Source organism: Onychomys torridus, chromosome 4, assembly GCF_903995425.1.
Source record: "Onychomys torridus chromosome 4, mOncTor1.1, whole genome shotgun sequence".
Classification (NCBI taxonomy): domain Eukaryota; kingdom Metazoa; phylum Chordata; class Mammalia; order Rodentia; family Cricetidae; genus Onychomys; species Onychomys torridus.
The window spans coordinates 66,884,770-66,898,494 of record NC_050446.1 but is presented as its reverse complement, the minus strand read 5'-3'; the positions used below and the strand labels follow the sequence as shown (position 1 = coordinate 66,898,494).

Below are 13,725 nucleotides of genomic sequence, written 5' to 3'. Positions count from 1 at the left end.
GAGAGCACCCCACTCCTCACTTGCTTCACTTTGGGTCATCATTTCTTCTGGTCCCTGTTTATCTGTTGTTTTTTTCCTCCTCAGCTTGGAAAACTGATAGGAAAAACTACAACCACCCTTTGAGACCTGCTGTCTCAAAGCATACTTTCTAATTAGTATGTGATTTGGGAGGTTCCCCTAGCAGGCATGAGTGTTTGGGTATGACCCCAGAAGGGCTGAAACACACCTCACCGAGACAGAAATCCTGGGAATCTTGCCTGCTTCTGTCCACCCCCCAGAAGACAACAATCACTCATTCACAAGCACGTCACCTAACCCCTACTGTGTCCCAGGCAGTATGCCACAGCTTTAGCGGAGTCCTGTTCTCAGGCTTATCCATCTTAATGTCATCGGTCTTGCTGTGGCTGTCACCAACTCCACAGATACGAGGCACGTCTCTTTCCCTCTGGGCAGTGTTGGAGGAGGCATCAAGCTTCAGGCCAGCTCAGGAAGCCCCACCCAGATGGAGAATGAAGGCTGATTTGAAGCTGGTAAAGGACTCTACAGTTATTGCAACCCAGCTGTTTCTTCTGGGCTCGAATGGGTTAACAGAGGTGGCAGCAGTGCCCCAGTTCCAACCGGAAGACATTTAGCCAAAAGTGGTATGTGCGTCACTAGGGACAACAGAGTACCCAACTCTGAGGGCAGCTTGGAGTGACTCATTGAGCAGCTAGAGAGACAGGAGAAAGGAGAAGAAAGGGGTTGCTTGTCATCTGTGGTGCTCTGAGCATCTGAACCCAGGCAGGTGTTCCTGCAGTTGTCCTGCATGATGACACCCACAAGCCTGGTCCTGGTTTTCACTCACATACATGAGAAGCCTTGTAAAGATGCCAGCCTGATCTGTGAAGAGCAGAAGGCTCAGGCCTGGGCATCTGTAACCGCAGCCCAGGCCAGCTGTGGAGCTCCATCCAGGGCGATGGTCTTGGCACTTGTTCCTAGACCTGAGTGCCTCTTTTATAAAATAAAAGCTCTAGGAGAGACTGTCTACCTTGGAAGCCAGAGCAGTGGCCTGGGACTTGGGCTCCCTTAGAGCAGATGTCATAGATTTGTTATGTCGTCACCAGTGACCCAGGTGGTAACAAGCCCCACTTGGCTTTCTTGCAAAGAATGAGAATTTCAGTGCCCTTCTCAAGGTCGTTGCCAAGATTAAGAGAAATGTCTGAAATTGTTCTGGCCAACACTTATTTTGTGTCCAGTGGGTGCCTGGTACCAGGGATGTGCGATGACCCTGCAGTCTAGGGGGGCAGGCAGCACACTTGTGTGGACACAGTGCTCTTGTTGAACAGACCTGCACTCTTGTCATCCCACGATGCCCTGCTCAGTTTGTCACGTGACAAGCCACCTATATCCAATGAAACTTCTACTGGAATCTCAAGCCCATGGCCTGTTTCTGGGCACCTCAACTGACCAGGCTGGACCACCAGCTGCCTCAAGGATGCAAAGGGGTCAGAGCAGGGAGCTTGTTTCCCCGTGGTATGTCAGGAGGGTAGCAAGTCCCGCAACCTCCTAGAACACTGTCTGCCTTCCCGCCTGATCTGGGATCAGCTGCCGAGGGGACTAAGGTGTGGGCGCCATTATCGTGCCTCTCTGCAGGGGCATCGCTTCTGCTTTGTGGGGTCTGGTTCCCAACATGAGGTGATGACCCACAGGTTCCCCAATTCTTAGAACTAGAAACAACTCAAAAAAGGAGAGGAGATTAGAGGAACAAGCCAGAGTCAATTAGGATGGAGAACTGGCTCTTCCCTCACGAGCAGAGGACAATTCCAAAAGAGTCCCCGGGGAAGAAATGAGCCACTGGGGTCATGGTGGAGACATTTGTCCTGGATGACAGGCAAGCTCTGAGGCAGAGGCTGTGCTCAGAACACACAGCAAGCTTCCACTAACCGCAGCTGGGCCCTGTGCCCATGTGACTGAAGGAGGTAAAAGGCTCTGTGACCACTCACTCACCAGTGACCTCAGTGTTCGGGTGGGGAAGGGGTTCCTTGAGTCCCTCACTGTGCACCAAGAATGGACAAAAGCTGGCTGCTAAGGCTGTGCCACAGGGCCGGGCAGGGTTCCTTCAAAGGTCTTGGCAACATTTCAGACTCCTGCAGGAGGTTGATGGGGACACTGTAAACCAGTGGATGGGGTGGACACAGAGAGAGAGAGAGAGTGTGCCTGGGAGCCCCTGAGACTAGGATTCGAGCCTCCTTGGACTATACCACTGCTCCTAGGTCCTTGGCCAGCCGTCCCTGCTGCTTCAGCCTTGTGCTGATGTCGCTGGTTCCTGTTGGTGAATCCAGTCCTTGTAAGCTTTAGGACAGCCACTTCCTTGGTAATATCACCTGCAGAGCTGGAGTTACCTCTTCAAACAAAGAAATGGATTCGGGGTTTGGGGAAACAGCTCAGCAATTCAGAGCTCCTACTACCCCGAAAGAGAATCCAAGTTCCTGCACTCACATTGGGTGACTCACAGCTACCTGTAACCTCAGCTTCAAGGGAGCTGATGACCTGTACTCACACATGCACATACCTACACAGAGACACACATATAAACATATGCTTAAAAATTAGTGAAATCAAGGGGGGGCATAATTCTTTATTCTCCCAGGAGCCTGATAGGTCCATACTGTGACTCTAAAACTGGGTTTCCTAGGACCCTAGAGTTCTACCAAAGCACCTCCAGAATATAGAGGGTAGAGAAGGAGAGGGGCCCCTTGTTTTCTGCACTCAATGTAGCCTGAGTAGAGGCTATTTTCTGTTTGTAAGTTGGATGTAAAGAGATAACATGTACCAGGGTGTGGTGGCTCATGCCTAATCCTAGAACTCTAGAGAGAGAGGCAGGTCAATCTCTGTGAGTTTGAGGCCAGCTTAGTGTACATAGTGAGTTCTGGGACAGCCAAGGCTATGCAATGAGACTCTGTCTCAACAAAAACAACAACAATAACAACAAAAAGAGAACAAAGAAAAAGAAAGAAAAGAAACAAAAAACACAAAAAGATTACCTGTGGTAGACCAAGACTCCTGATGACACACAGCCGCCTTCCTCTGGACCCTGCTGCCTGGTGCAGTGGTAGATACACTTACCTTTAGTGAATGGATCCTGGAGTATCTGTGATGCATGAGGGCTGTGTGACTCTAGTCTTGGCTTCAGTTGATGGGTCAGAAGCCAAGTGTAATCCCTTACTCTCCTGTTTTCAGGAACCGTCTGCAGGGACCGGGGAGGTCCTTCTGTCCATCAGCTACCTCCCGGCTGCCAATCGCCTCCTGGTGGTGCTGATTAAAGCCAAGAACCTCCACTCCAACCAATCCAAGGAGCTTCTGGGCAAGGGTAAGTGAGGCTGCAAGGAGACAGGCAGGGTGCCCCAGCTCTGGGAGGCACGCAGATGGCAGTGGCAGAAAATGGAGATGGGTGAACAGGGAGGTGATAGGAATCCAGCTGTGGAGCCAACCTCAACATCTGTTACCCAGGATACACTAGTCAGTTCTGGCAGACACACCCATGCCTTTAAGTTCTCTCACATCTCTGCTAGTGTACCCCACATGCTCCCACTCTCTTCTCTGTCCCAAGCCTTGGCCAAATACCACCCCCAACACACACACCTGCTGAGCATGGATGACAGCAGATAATGTGTGGCTATGAGGGTAAAGTCTGGAGCTTAAGGAGCCTATAGCATGGATGCCCACATATGCCTCTTCATAAAAGCCTGTGGGTTTGGGGTTGCCTTCTGATACCTGGGCACAGGTCCCTAGTCACGCAGACCGAGCAGGCTCTCCTAGTAAAGCAGGAAATGAGCAGGGATGAGCCGGATCATACCCACACACAAAACAGGATAACAATATTACAGAAATCATCATTATCATTATGTATACACAGTTACAATACAGATTTGCCTGTGCATTCCTAACAGGTCTTGGGCAAATGAAATTAGAAGGGCTGGTGTTGTAGTCCTGAGCCACAGGTCAGAGGTGGATGCCTTGCTTCATCCCTTCCAGTCAATTCTGTCTTGCCTTTTTTTTTTTTTAATTGCTCCCATCAGGACCATTACAGAAGAGCACTTTGTGTCTGAAATATCTCTGCAGAAATAACAAACTAACCACCCAGGGGTGATAACGATAGCAATAAATACAAAGTAACAATTACTCTCACATTAGCTTGGGCAACCTTGACTAATGAAAATAAAATGTCCTAAGCTGTGGAAGCTTGCCTGCTGACTTGTGAATTTCCTGGGGACCTGGGAGCAGGGAGCCTGCCTTTACCCTCTCCACAGGAAATCCAGGTCCTCAAGGAAAACTCAGAAAAAAGACAAGTGACCAGAACTTAGCCAGCCAGGAGGTCACTCATCATCTTAACAATGGACTGGAGAATGATGGTAGGGAGAACACTGTTTTTCTGGTCTGATTTGAAATCAAACTGGAGACACCAAAGCCCTTGTCTCTGACTTGGTTGTCAAGTCAGTTAGAAGGTCTTACGGTCAACATTGGTTCCCCAGAGGCCCTCTAACATGCCCAGGTCTGAGCCACCCACTGACATCATATGTTTTGTGACAGGCTAATATATCTCTAATCTGAAAATTCAAAATCCAATAAATGCCAACATCTGAACTCTCCTGACCACTAGTGGAGAATTCTGCACAAAACAAAACTTGGTTTTATGTTGTGTAAAATAGTCTTCAAGCTGTGTGTATGATGCATGTGTAGGTCTGGAATCCCAGCTACTGTGAAGGCAAATAGACCTCAAATTCCAGGCCCATGTGGGCTGCAGAGAAAGTTCAAGGCCAGCTGGAGTGACATCATGCAACCCTGTCTCAAAACCAAAAAGAAAAAGAAAGTTGGAGATTTTGCTCAATGGTAGAATGCTTGCTTAGTATGTGTAAGGCCCTAGGTTCAAGAAAAAAGAACCATGAAATGAATTTTATGCTTCCCCAAGCATATCCCATCCCCAAGATATCTTGTAATATATATGCAAATATTCCCCAAGTCTGAAAAACACCCCAGATCTGTAAAGTTTGTGGTCTCAAACCTTACAGATAAAGATACTCAACCTGGATGGTTGGTCTCTCACATTCTAGTGCAAGTTACAGACAGAGCAACTTGGTCTCTCTTCCTGAATCTAGACCAGTGCCTGCCATCTAGTAGATACTTCATACCTGTTGAGTGAATGCACGGTCCAGTGGAGGTGCAGGGAGAAGGAGAGGTATTCCAGGTGCTGTCAGACCCTAGCAGCTCACCCCCACCCTGTCTCTCTTTCCTGTGTACCCTTGCCCAGATGTCTCTGTCAAGGTGACCTTGAAGCACCAGGCTCAGAAGCTGAAGAAGAAACAGACGAAACGGGCCAAGCACAAGATCAACCCTGTGTGGAATGAGATGATCATGTTTGAGCTGCCAGATGACCTGCTGCGGGCATCCAGTGTGGAGCTGGAGGTGCTGGGCCAGGGAGAGGAGGGCCCGAGCTGTGAGCTGGGTCACTGCAGCCTAGGCCTGCATGCCTCGGGCTCTGAGCGCAGCCACTGGGAGGAGATGCTAAAAAACCCACGCCGGCAGATCGCCATGTGGCACCAATTACATCTGTAGTCGGCTGCTAACCACCAACCTCGTCCTTCTTGGGCCTGGTCATCCTCCAGGCTCAGCTGCCAATCGCCCCCTCCTACCCCTGCCCACATGCCTACACCTGAAGACAGATGCAGATGTGTTGGCTGAAGCCAGGATCTCATTCCTCTCTATATATATATTCCCAATACTAAAATGTGAGCAGAGTCACCAGGGCAGTGAGTGTGATTGGCGCATCAGGATCACTCAGAAGACTGTATCTTTCTCATCTGTGTTATGAAAAAAAGATGCGTGTCAGGTACACTCTGTGGGCAGCAGTCTCTGCTCACTTTAGTCTAAAGCAGTAGTTCTCAACTTGTGGGGCCTGACCTCCTTGGCAAACCTCTGTCTCCAAAAATCTTTACATTGTGATTCACAACAGTAGCAAAATTAGTTATGAAGTAGCAATGACAACGATTTTATGGTTGGGGGTCACCATGATGTGAGGAACTTTATTAAAGAGTCTCAGCCTTAGAAAGGTTGAGACCCACTGGCTGACCAGAAAGTCCTTGGGCCTTTGGGGGTCACGCCACATTGATGCTCTGGGTGGAACACACAGGGCACCTGTCTTTAACAAGCACAGGGGTTCTGGAGTAGAGCAGGAGGGGCTGCTTTCCATCCTTGTCCTCCAGGAGCTCCACACCAGGGCAGTGTGGAGAAGAGAACGCTCTGCTTGCTCCAATTCTCCCCTTTTCTGTGTTTGCTTTTCCTATCCCACTCTTGAACTGTGTTGTGTGTTTCGACTGTTTTATTTAAGAAATTGGGGTGGGCTTTGTTTGTTTGTTTTTTTATCATACCCAAGGAACCCTTCCCTGGCAAGCTCTGGTGGCATTCTCTGGGGTGACTGGTGCATTCTGAGGGCTAGCTGCCATGTCCACTAGTGCCACCACCCTCCCCCAACTGACTCTGAGACAGATATGTCCTTCTCAGTGTGGCCATACTTCAGAAGGAAGCAGCTCTGAGCTTGGCCTATTTCATCCGGCTATGTGAATGGGGAGATGGATAACAGCTTCAAGAGGAAATATGGCCTCTTGAAACGCACTGACCTCCAGCTGGGGAGACATGTCCCTTTAACTGGGAAGTGACAAGAGTCTAGGTTTGGAAATATCTGCCTCCATTGATATTTCCAACAGATACCCACACTGGGAATTAAGTGTAAGTGGCTGCAGGCGTGGATACCTGTGAAGCGTGGGATTTGGATTGTCAGTTACTTCCTTGCTCTACAGTGCCTCGGTGTGGCCATCTGTAACACAGCACCAATATCACGGGAGCCTGCTTCCCCAACTACAGAAGGCAATGAGGCATGGAAGCAGACTTAAGTTGTCACTGCTCACCTGATGGCACTCCTAGCTCCTCGTGGCTGTGCTTTCTTTCCAAAACCTCCTCTGTAAATTACTCAGAGATGTCAGACTGGGGAATCAAAAGCCCCAGTCACTTTTTACATTGGTTTAGCTTGTTTTCAGCCATGCTTGTAAGTTGCTTCTGAATCGGCTGAATCTGTGTGAACAGTTGGGATCAGTGGGAAGGAACCTAAGTCTCTGCCAGGGAACACTTTCTATCAAGAGACCGAAGCTGAGGCGAAAATAAAGTGAGAGGCCGTTTCAGGCTGGGCTGCTGGTGGAAAGTTAGGAGTTCACCCTCAGTCCTCTGTGAGTCCCCTCCCAATGTCAACCAGGACAAATGTGTCAGTTTGTTGAGTGCCCACCACTCTGATTTGAGATGACTCCAGGGGGCGATCACTTTAATGGCAACAGCAGATAACGGGGTCCTGAGTACAGTTTGGGTGAGCTGCACTCAGATGTAAAGGGACCCCGGGGAAGGTGGCAGTCTCTGAACTGAAGTGAAGTGGGGATCTTTGGAGGAGAAAGGTAGTCCTGCGGAGTGTTCCTGCCCTTGGTGTTTCCTGTTGTCACATGCTCCGTGTTCATTATGCAGTCCCAAATCAAAGCACAAAAAGACGCCTGAGACATTGTGGTCACATGTCTGGTCACACTTTGGAACCCAAATCTTACAGTGGTAAATAAATCATTTCCAAAGGGGTTGGCAGCCCAGTGTTTTTCTTTGTTCCTTTTCCTTAACATTTTAGATATATGAGATTCAGAAAACAATTGTGCAGTAAGTGCCCATGAACCACTGCTAACTTCAATAAACCTTGACAGCTACAGTTGCATCCCCTCTAGTGTCCCCTGCTGAGAAGACCAGGGTCTGGCATTCCGGCTTGTTATCAGAAGCACTCCTTTATGGTTTTACTGTATGATTATGTGAGCCTTTGGCACTAGAGAGTATCTGTGTGTTTCTAAACTTTACTTAAATTCTTAAATTGCACCACACTATTTTTGTTCAACATTAAAATTTTAAGCTTCATGCAGACATGTGGTTCTAACTAATTTCTCTTTCATATAATATTCCACTACATGGATCTACCATATTCCATTTCATTGATGTTCTCCCTCTCTCTCCTTCTCCCTTTCCTTCTTCCTCTCCTTCTCCCTCCCTCTCCTTCTCTCTCTCCTTCTCCCTTCCTCTTCTCCCTCCCTCTCCTTCTCTCCTGCTCCCTGTCTCTCTTCTCCTTCTCAGCAGTATTTTATAGTAACTGCCACTGTGGACAATCTTATGTGTCTTTCCCATGTACATGTGTAGTCTCCTGGAGATGTAAAAGTGAGTGAAACTGCTAGGGCAAAGTGTGTGTGTGTGTGTGTGTGTGCGTGTGTGTGCGTGTGCGTGTGCGTGTGTGTGTGTGTGTGTGTGTGTGTGTGTGTGTGCGCGCGCGCGCGCACGCGCGCGCTTTGGAGCTTTGACTACATTTCTGGAAATAAATGTCAGGTGGGCTCTTGTGACTCTTCAAGACTCTACCCAGTATCTGTGGAGGACTGAGGAAGCAGAGGACAGGAAGAGGCAAAGGGCCTCATGGAATTGGGCCACTCTAGGCCTTCCAGGTGACCTCAGTGCTGGCGTCTGGAAGAGGTGTCTTGAGATTAAGCAAAGGACTGAGTTTTATTTATTTTTTTGATTTTGGAGGGTTTATTTTATTTTATTTTGTTTTGTTTTATTTTATTTTATTTTTGAGACAGGATCTCTCTCTCCTGGAACTCACTATGTAGACCAGGCTGGCCTTGAACTCACAGATATCTGCCTTCTTCTACTCCCTGAGTGCAGAAGAGTGGAAGGTTCTTAACCAAGATGAATGACTTCTAAAACAGTCATGTGAAATTTTCACATGTGACTCCTTACTTTATACTTTCTACACCCATTGTTACATCCTAATGGCAACTGGGAGGCATTTGTATTTCTGTAATAAAATGGGATAAGTGGGCTTTATTCCACAGAGCCAAATATTATTCACTATAATTTGCAGGTAATTATGAAGACAGCACACCTAAGGCCAGACTAACATTTGGTATGGCTGTATATGAAAGAGAAATGGTGGAGACCCTTGGTTACTGAAGCAAACGCTTCCCATTGAAGAGCCCTCAACAACAAACCATGCTCTGACAGGAAAAGGTCACCTTCATTTGGAGCTCTGAGTCAGAGCTGAGCCCCTGGAACCCTGTGGGATACTGCCTCTGGGCCTCAGTGCCCATGTCTATAAAATCAATTTGAACTAAATGATCCTAAGGCCCCTTCTGGCTTTAACCATTTGTGATTCTGTGGTTTAGCATGTGTCTTAATTAGGGCTATTACTATGATGAAACCACCATGAGTAAAAACAACTTAGAAAGAAAAGGGCTTGTAGTTGGCTTACATGTCCAAAGTCATAGTCCATTGAGGGAAGTCAAGGCAAGAATTCAAACAGGGTAGGAACCTGGAGGCGGGAGCTGATGAAGGGGCCATGGAGGGGTGTTGCTTACTGGCTTGGTCCTCACGGCTGTCTTAGCCTGCTTTTGTATAGCACTCAGGGCCACCAGTCAGGGGTAGCATCACCCACAATAGCCAGGGCTCTCCCCCATCAATCACTAGTTGAGAAAATACCCCAAAGGCTTGCCAGTCTACAGACTTGATCTTATGGAGGCATTTCTCAGCTGAGGTTTCCTCTTCTCAGATGACTCTAGCTGTATCAAGTTGGTGTAACACTAGCCAACACAGACTGGAACAACTTTGTTTTCACATGTCTCTGTAGAAATAAAAGGAAACCCACAAAGGTGGGTGCCTGCCCTCTCTGCTTCTCATTGAACAAAGCTTTGCCATCTGTTGACAGTCCCTCTGAAGGCTACTGATGCTCCCATGAGCAATAGCATGGTACCTGAGGCTCAGAGGGAGCTGGGTCTCATCTGTTTGATTGCTGCTTGACACTGGTATGTTTCTGCCCAAGAGTTCTTACTTTTTAGAGCCAGTTGGATGCCACCATTTGGAAGATCCAAGTTGGAGCACATGTCCACCTCTCTCCACAGCAGACATCTGCCAGGGATAAAGTTGAGAGATGGAGGGGCTGAGCACCACCTTAGTGCTGGAGAATGCCCACCCTGAAATCCCTGCCCTTTTCTCCTGCAGGTGAATCAGTACAGATCGTCCCAAGTGGGAACTGAGCAGCTTTCCCCAGACCAAGGTGAAGGAGCCAAGCCATTCCTGATATTGGGAAATAGATGTTGTCATGGAAACCAGTCTAGTGGTAAAGCAGAGCTCCTGTGGCATCTGGTCTTCAGGTGGGGTTTGGCACTTGTCAGAGTGGCCTCCAATTTCCTCACACTCTTTCCAGAGGTTTTGAGACAGCGTGTTGGCCAATGTGAGTGGCAGAAGTCCTACTTCAGAAACTTGGATGCCACCCAGGGACAAGCAAGGAGAACCTGCTTTTCCAGCCCAAAGGGGTCAGGTGAGATGAGCAGATGCAAGCTGGGGAAGGGGCCCCAGTGTTCTTTCTGAGGAAGGAATGGTGGTTCCCACTCAGGCTAAAGTATAGGTCATCCATTTCTTAGATGTTCCCAGCAATGAGATGAGAACCCCAATACTTCCTGGCACCCACTGTATCCTGATAAAAAGGGGCACAACAACAATGAAAAGATAATTGTGCACAGCAGGTCACAGCTCTGTGCTTAGCAACTGAAGTAGACTGGGATTCGTGATTTGTCCAAGGTTGTATGGTTCTAAGAGGCTAGGGAATTGTAATATGAGATTGTCTAGCCCTAAAGTCAAGACTCTTAAGATACATCCATTAGCCATGCAGCCCTACTTGAAGGTCATAGTCCCCCAAGTGTTACATGGAACTACAGAGTCCAAAGGTGGCTAATGCAGAAAGAGCTGGGGATCTTTTTTTCCTAGGGGGTGTAGGAGATACTTGGTGATTTGGCTGAGACCCTGTCCAAGGGCAAGAACAAAGAGCAGAGGCAAATTTGCCAACTGTGCACGACATCTCACTTTGCAGAAAAGGGTCTGAGTCAAGGCCAGATGCAGCCAGAGGTCCAGTACAGGACCATTCTGATTGCATGAGGAAGCCAAGACAGAGAGGACAATGAAGAGAAATCCAGGACTCTAGCTGTGGCCAGGGCAGGTGCTGGGACTGGGCTCTGCTCAGTCCTTCATCTCTTCAGCATACACTGTCACCTATCCATTTGGTGACATGAGTTACCCACTGCAGAATGAAACACTTTTATTTTTCCTTCATGGGCATTACTAAGGAAAGGGTACACAGCACACACACACACACACACACACACACACACACACACACACACACAGAGAGAGAGAGAGAGAGAGAGAGAGAGAGAGAGAGAGAGAGAGAGAGAGAGAGAGAATTATATAAGTGGCCATGAAAGTCCCCTACCAAGAAGGTGGCATTTTACCACAACCTGCTGCCATGCTGGGAACAGCTGTCCCAGGCATAGGGCTCAGGGCATCAACTAGGGCAGGGGTTGGAGGACCATGTGACCACTTAGTGAGGACCAGATAAGACAAGGAAGCAGGCAAGGGCTGGAGCACATGGGGCTGATTTCCTCTGGGAAACCCATGTGGCATGCTAAGAGAGCACCCTGGCTAGGTCTGCTTTTAAAGATTGCCCTAGATGCTGTCACAGGAAGCTCTGCTGGTCTTCATACCACTAGCCATGCTCCTGAGTCTTCTCTCTGGAGTGACTTCAACTTGTCCTATCGACCTTGGGAAACTGGGAGAAAGAGGGAAGGGAACATAAGGAGTTACTACATCCTCTGAGAGTCGCTCTGAGGAGACTGACTTCACAGGCAAGGGCGGGTGGCGGGTCTTCCCCTCCTTGCTTCCTGGTGACAAAATCATCACATTCCAGAAACTTCTGCAATCCTGGGTCAGTCAGATTTGGAGGTATTGTATAATAATGTCTCTTAATTGAAACATTCTACCCTAGACAGAGGGGCTCCTTTAGACTCAGGAAGTAAACAATTTACACGTTTCATGAAAGTCCCTGAAACTGACTAGATTCTGGAGGTCCCTCTCTGCCCAAGGGTATAGGAACAGTAGGAGTTGACCAGACTCTGCAAGTTGCACAGAAAGCTTCTGGGTTCCAGATTTCATAAATTGTAATCTGTGTTGGGGTGGGCTTTTAGTGATATACCTTGCCTTCAAGTTATCCATGATTTTGTAAGTAAGCCTTCACTCATAATCCTGTAAGGAACTCCAATAAAATTGTTTTACCAAGGTGGACTGTTGTTGCTTTGGTCTGTCACTGGTTCTTTCTCTAGGATGAGAAAATATTTATTTAAGTCTCCTCCAAAATAGTATCACACAATACAACTGGTACCCAAACAGGGACTAATAAAACCAAAGATGAGCTGGGGGTGGGCGGTAGTGGTGGGGGAGGCTGCATGACACCTGAAGTAGATGCCAAGACATAAAACTGAGGCTGATGGATGTGAAGATGGAACACCTGTTAATATAGTGGTTGTTGCAAGGTTCATTAGACGGTTGACAGAATACACAAGGCTGAACTGTCTATGAGTGGAGAATCTTTGGAAGGGAATCCCAGGTGGCCATCTTCCTCTGCTTGGTATGGAGTGACATGTCTCCTCAATGAATGGAGTCCACCTCATTCTCTCCCCGCCCCCCTGCCCCCCGCCGAGTATGTACTGTAAAGTACACTGGAGTTAAAGACTGTTCACCCAGACTGGGGTCCTTTAACAGCCAGACGTAGCTGATGGAAAAGCAAGCTCCACAGTGCTGGTCTGCAGTCTGTCAGAACCAAGGGTCAAGCTCCAGCCAAGGGCTTGGGAGGCTAGAGTGAAGCCCTTGGGTTTGAACTGAGCCAAGGAATACAAGCCAGGCCTATTGAGACCACTAGGGGCTGGGAGATGCACAGTGTCCCCATGACAACAACATCATGCCAGGATGAGGAGGCAGATGGATCAAGGGAAATGTCTGTGGACTGTAGCAGGAATCTTTTTTTTTTTTTTTTTTTTAAGCTGAGGATTGAACCCAGGGCCTTATGCTTGCTAGGCAAGCACTCTACCACTGAGCTAAATCCCCAATCCGTAGCAGGAATCTTAAAGGTACTTATTAATAAAATCAAACCTGAGGCCAGTTATTGGGGTGAATGCTGGAAGGTCAGAGAGACAGAACAAGCCACAGCTACCTCACCTTGCCAGTTCCTCAGCTGGTCTTATTTCCTCAGACTAGAAGCTTCTGAGTCCTCATCCACATGAATCTCAGCTGAACTGTGCTGCTCCAAAGCCTGAATGCTTAACCAGCCAAATGCTTAATTAGCTCTGGTGCCTGGTTTTCACGCCTTATATATCTTTCTGTTCTCTGCCATCACTCCCTGGGATTAAAGGCTCTCTTTCTGGGATTAAAGGTGTGAGTCACCATGCCTGGCTGTTTCCAATGTGGCCTTGAACTCACAGAGATCCGCCTGGCCCTGCCTCCCGAGTGCTGGGATTAAAGGCGTGTGCTACCACTGCCTATCCTCTTGTTTAATATTGTGGCCGTCCTGTTCTCTGACCCCAGGTAAGTTTATTTCAGGGAACACACAATATTTCGGGGAACACAATACCACCACAGTGGACCATGGAAGGGTAAATGGGGCAGCGTCTCCTGTCCATGTCACTGTACCCAGCACTGCTCTTTTGACTAAAGAATTGATTTTTTAAAAAAGTCATGAGATCTTTTTATACTGTATTAGTCCTTACTGACTTTTATTTTTATCACCCCCTTAGCTGTCCAAGA

At 48.1% G+C, this 13,725-nt stretch overlaps 1 protein-coding gene across 1 annotated transcript in view; it reads left to right on the top strand.

Annotated features, from left to right (window-relative positions):
- Nucleotides 1-5,957, top strand: part of Syt13 (synaptotagmin 13) — a 38,368-nt gene extending 32,411 nt beyond the window's left edge. Inside the window, exons 5-6 of the mRNA XM_036185736.1 lie at nucleotides 3,220-3,349; nucleotides 5,288-5,957. Coding sequence (XP_036041629.1) covers nucleotides 3,220-3,349; nucleotides 5,288-5,592 — 435 coding nt within the window. The 3' untranslated portion in view covers nucleotides 5,593-5,957. The remainder of the gene's footprint in view (nucleotides 1-3,219; nucleotides 3,350-5,287) is intronic.
- The last annotated feature ends 7,768 nt before the right edge of the window (nucleotides 5,958-13,725 follow it).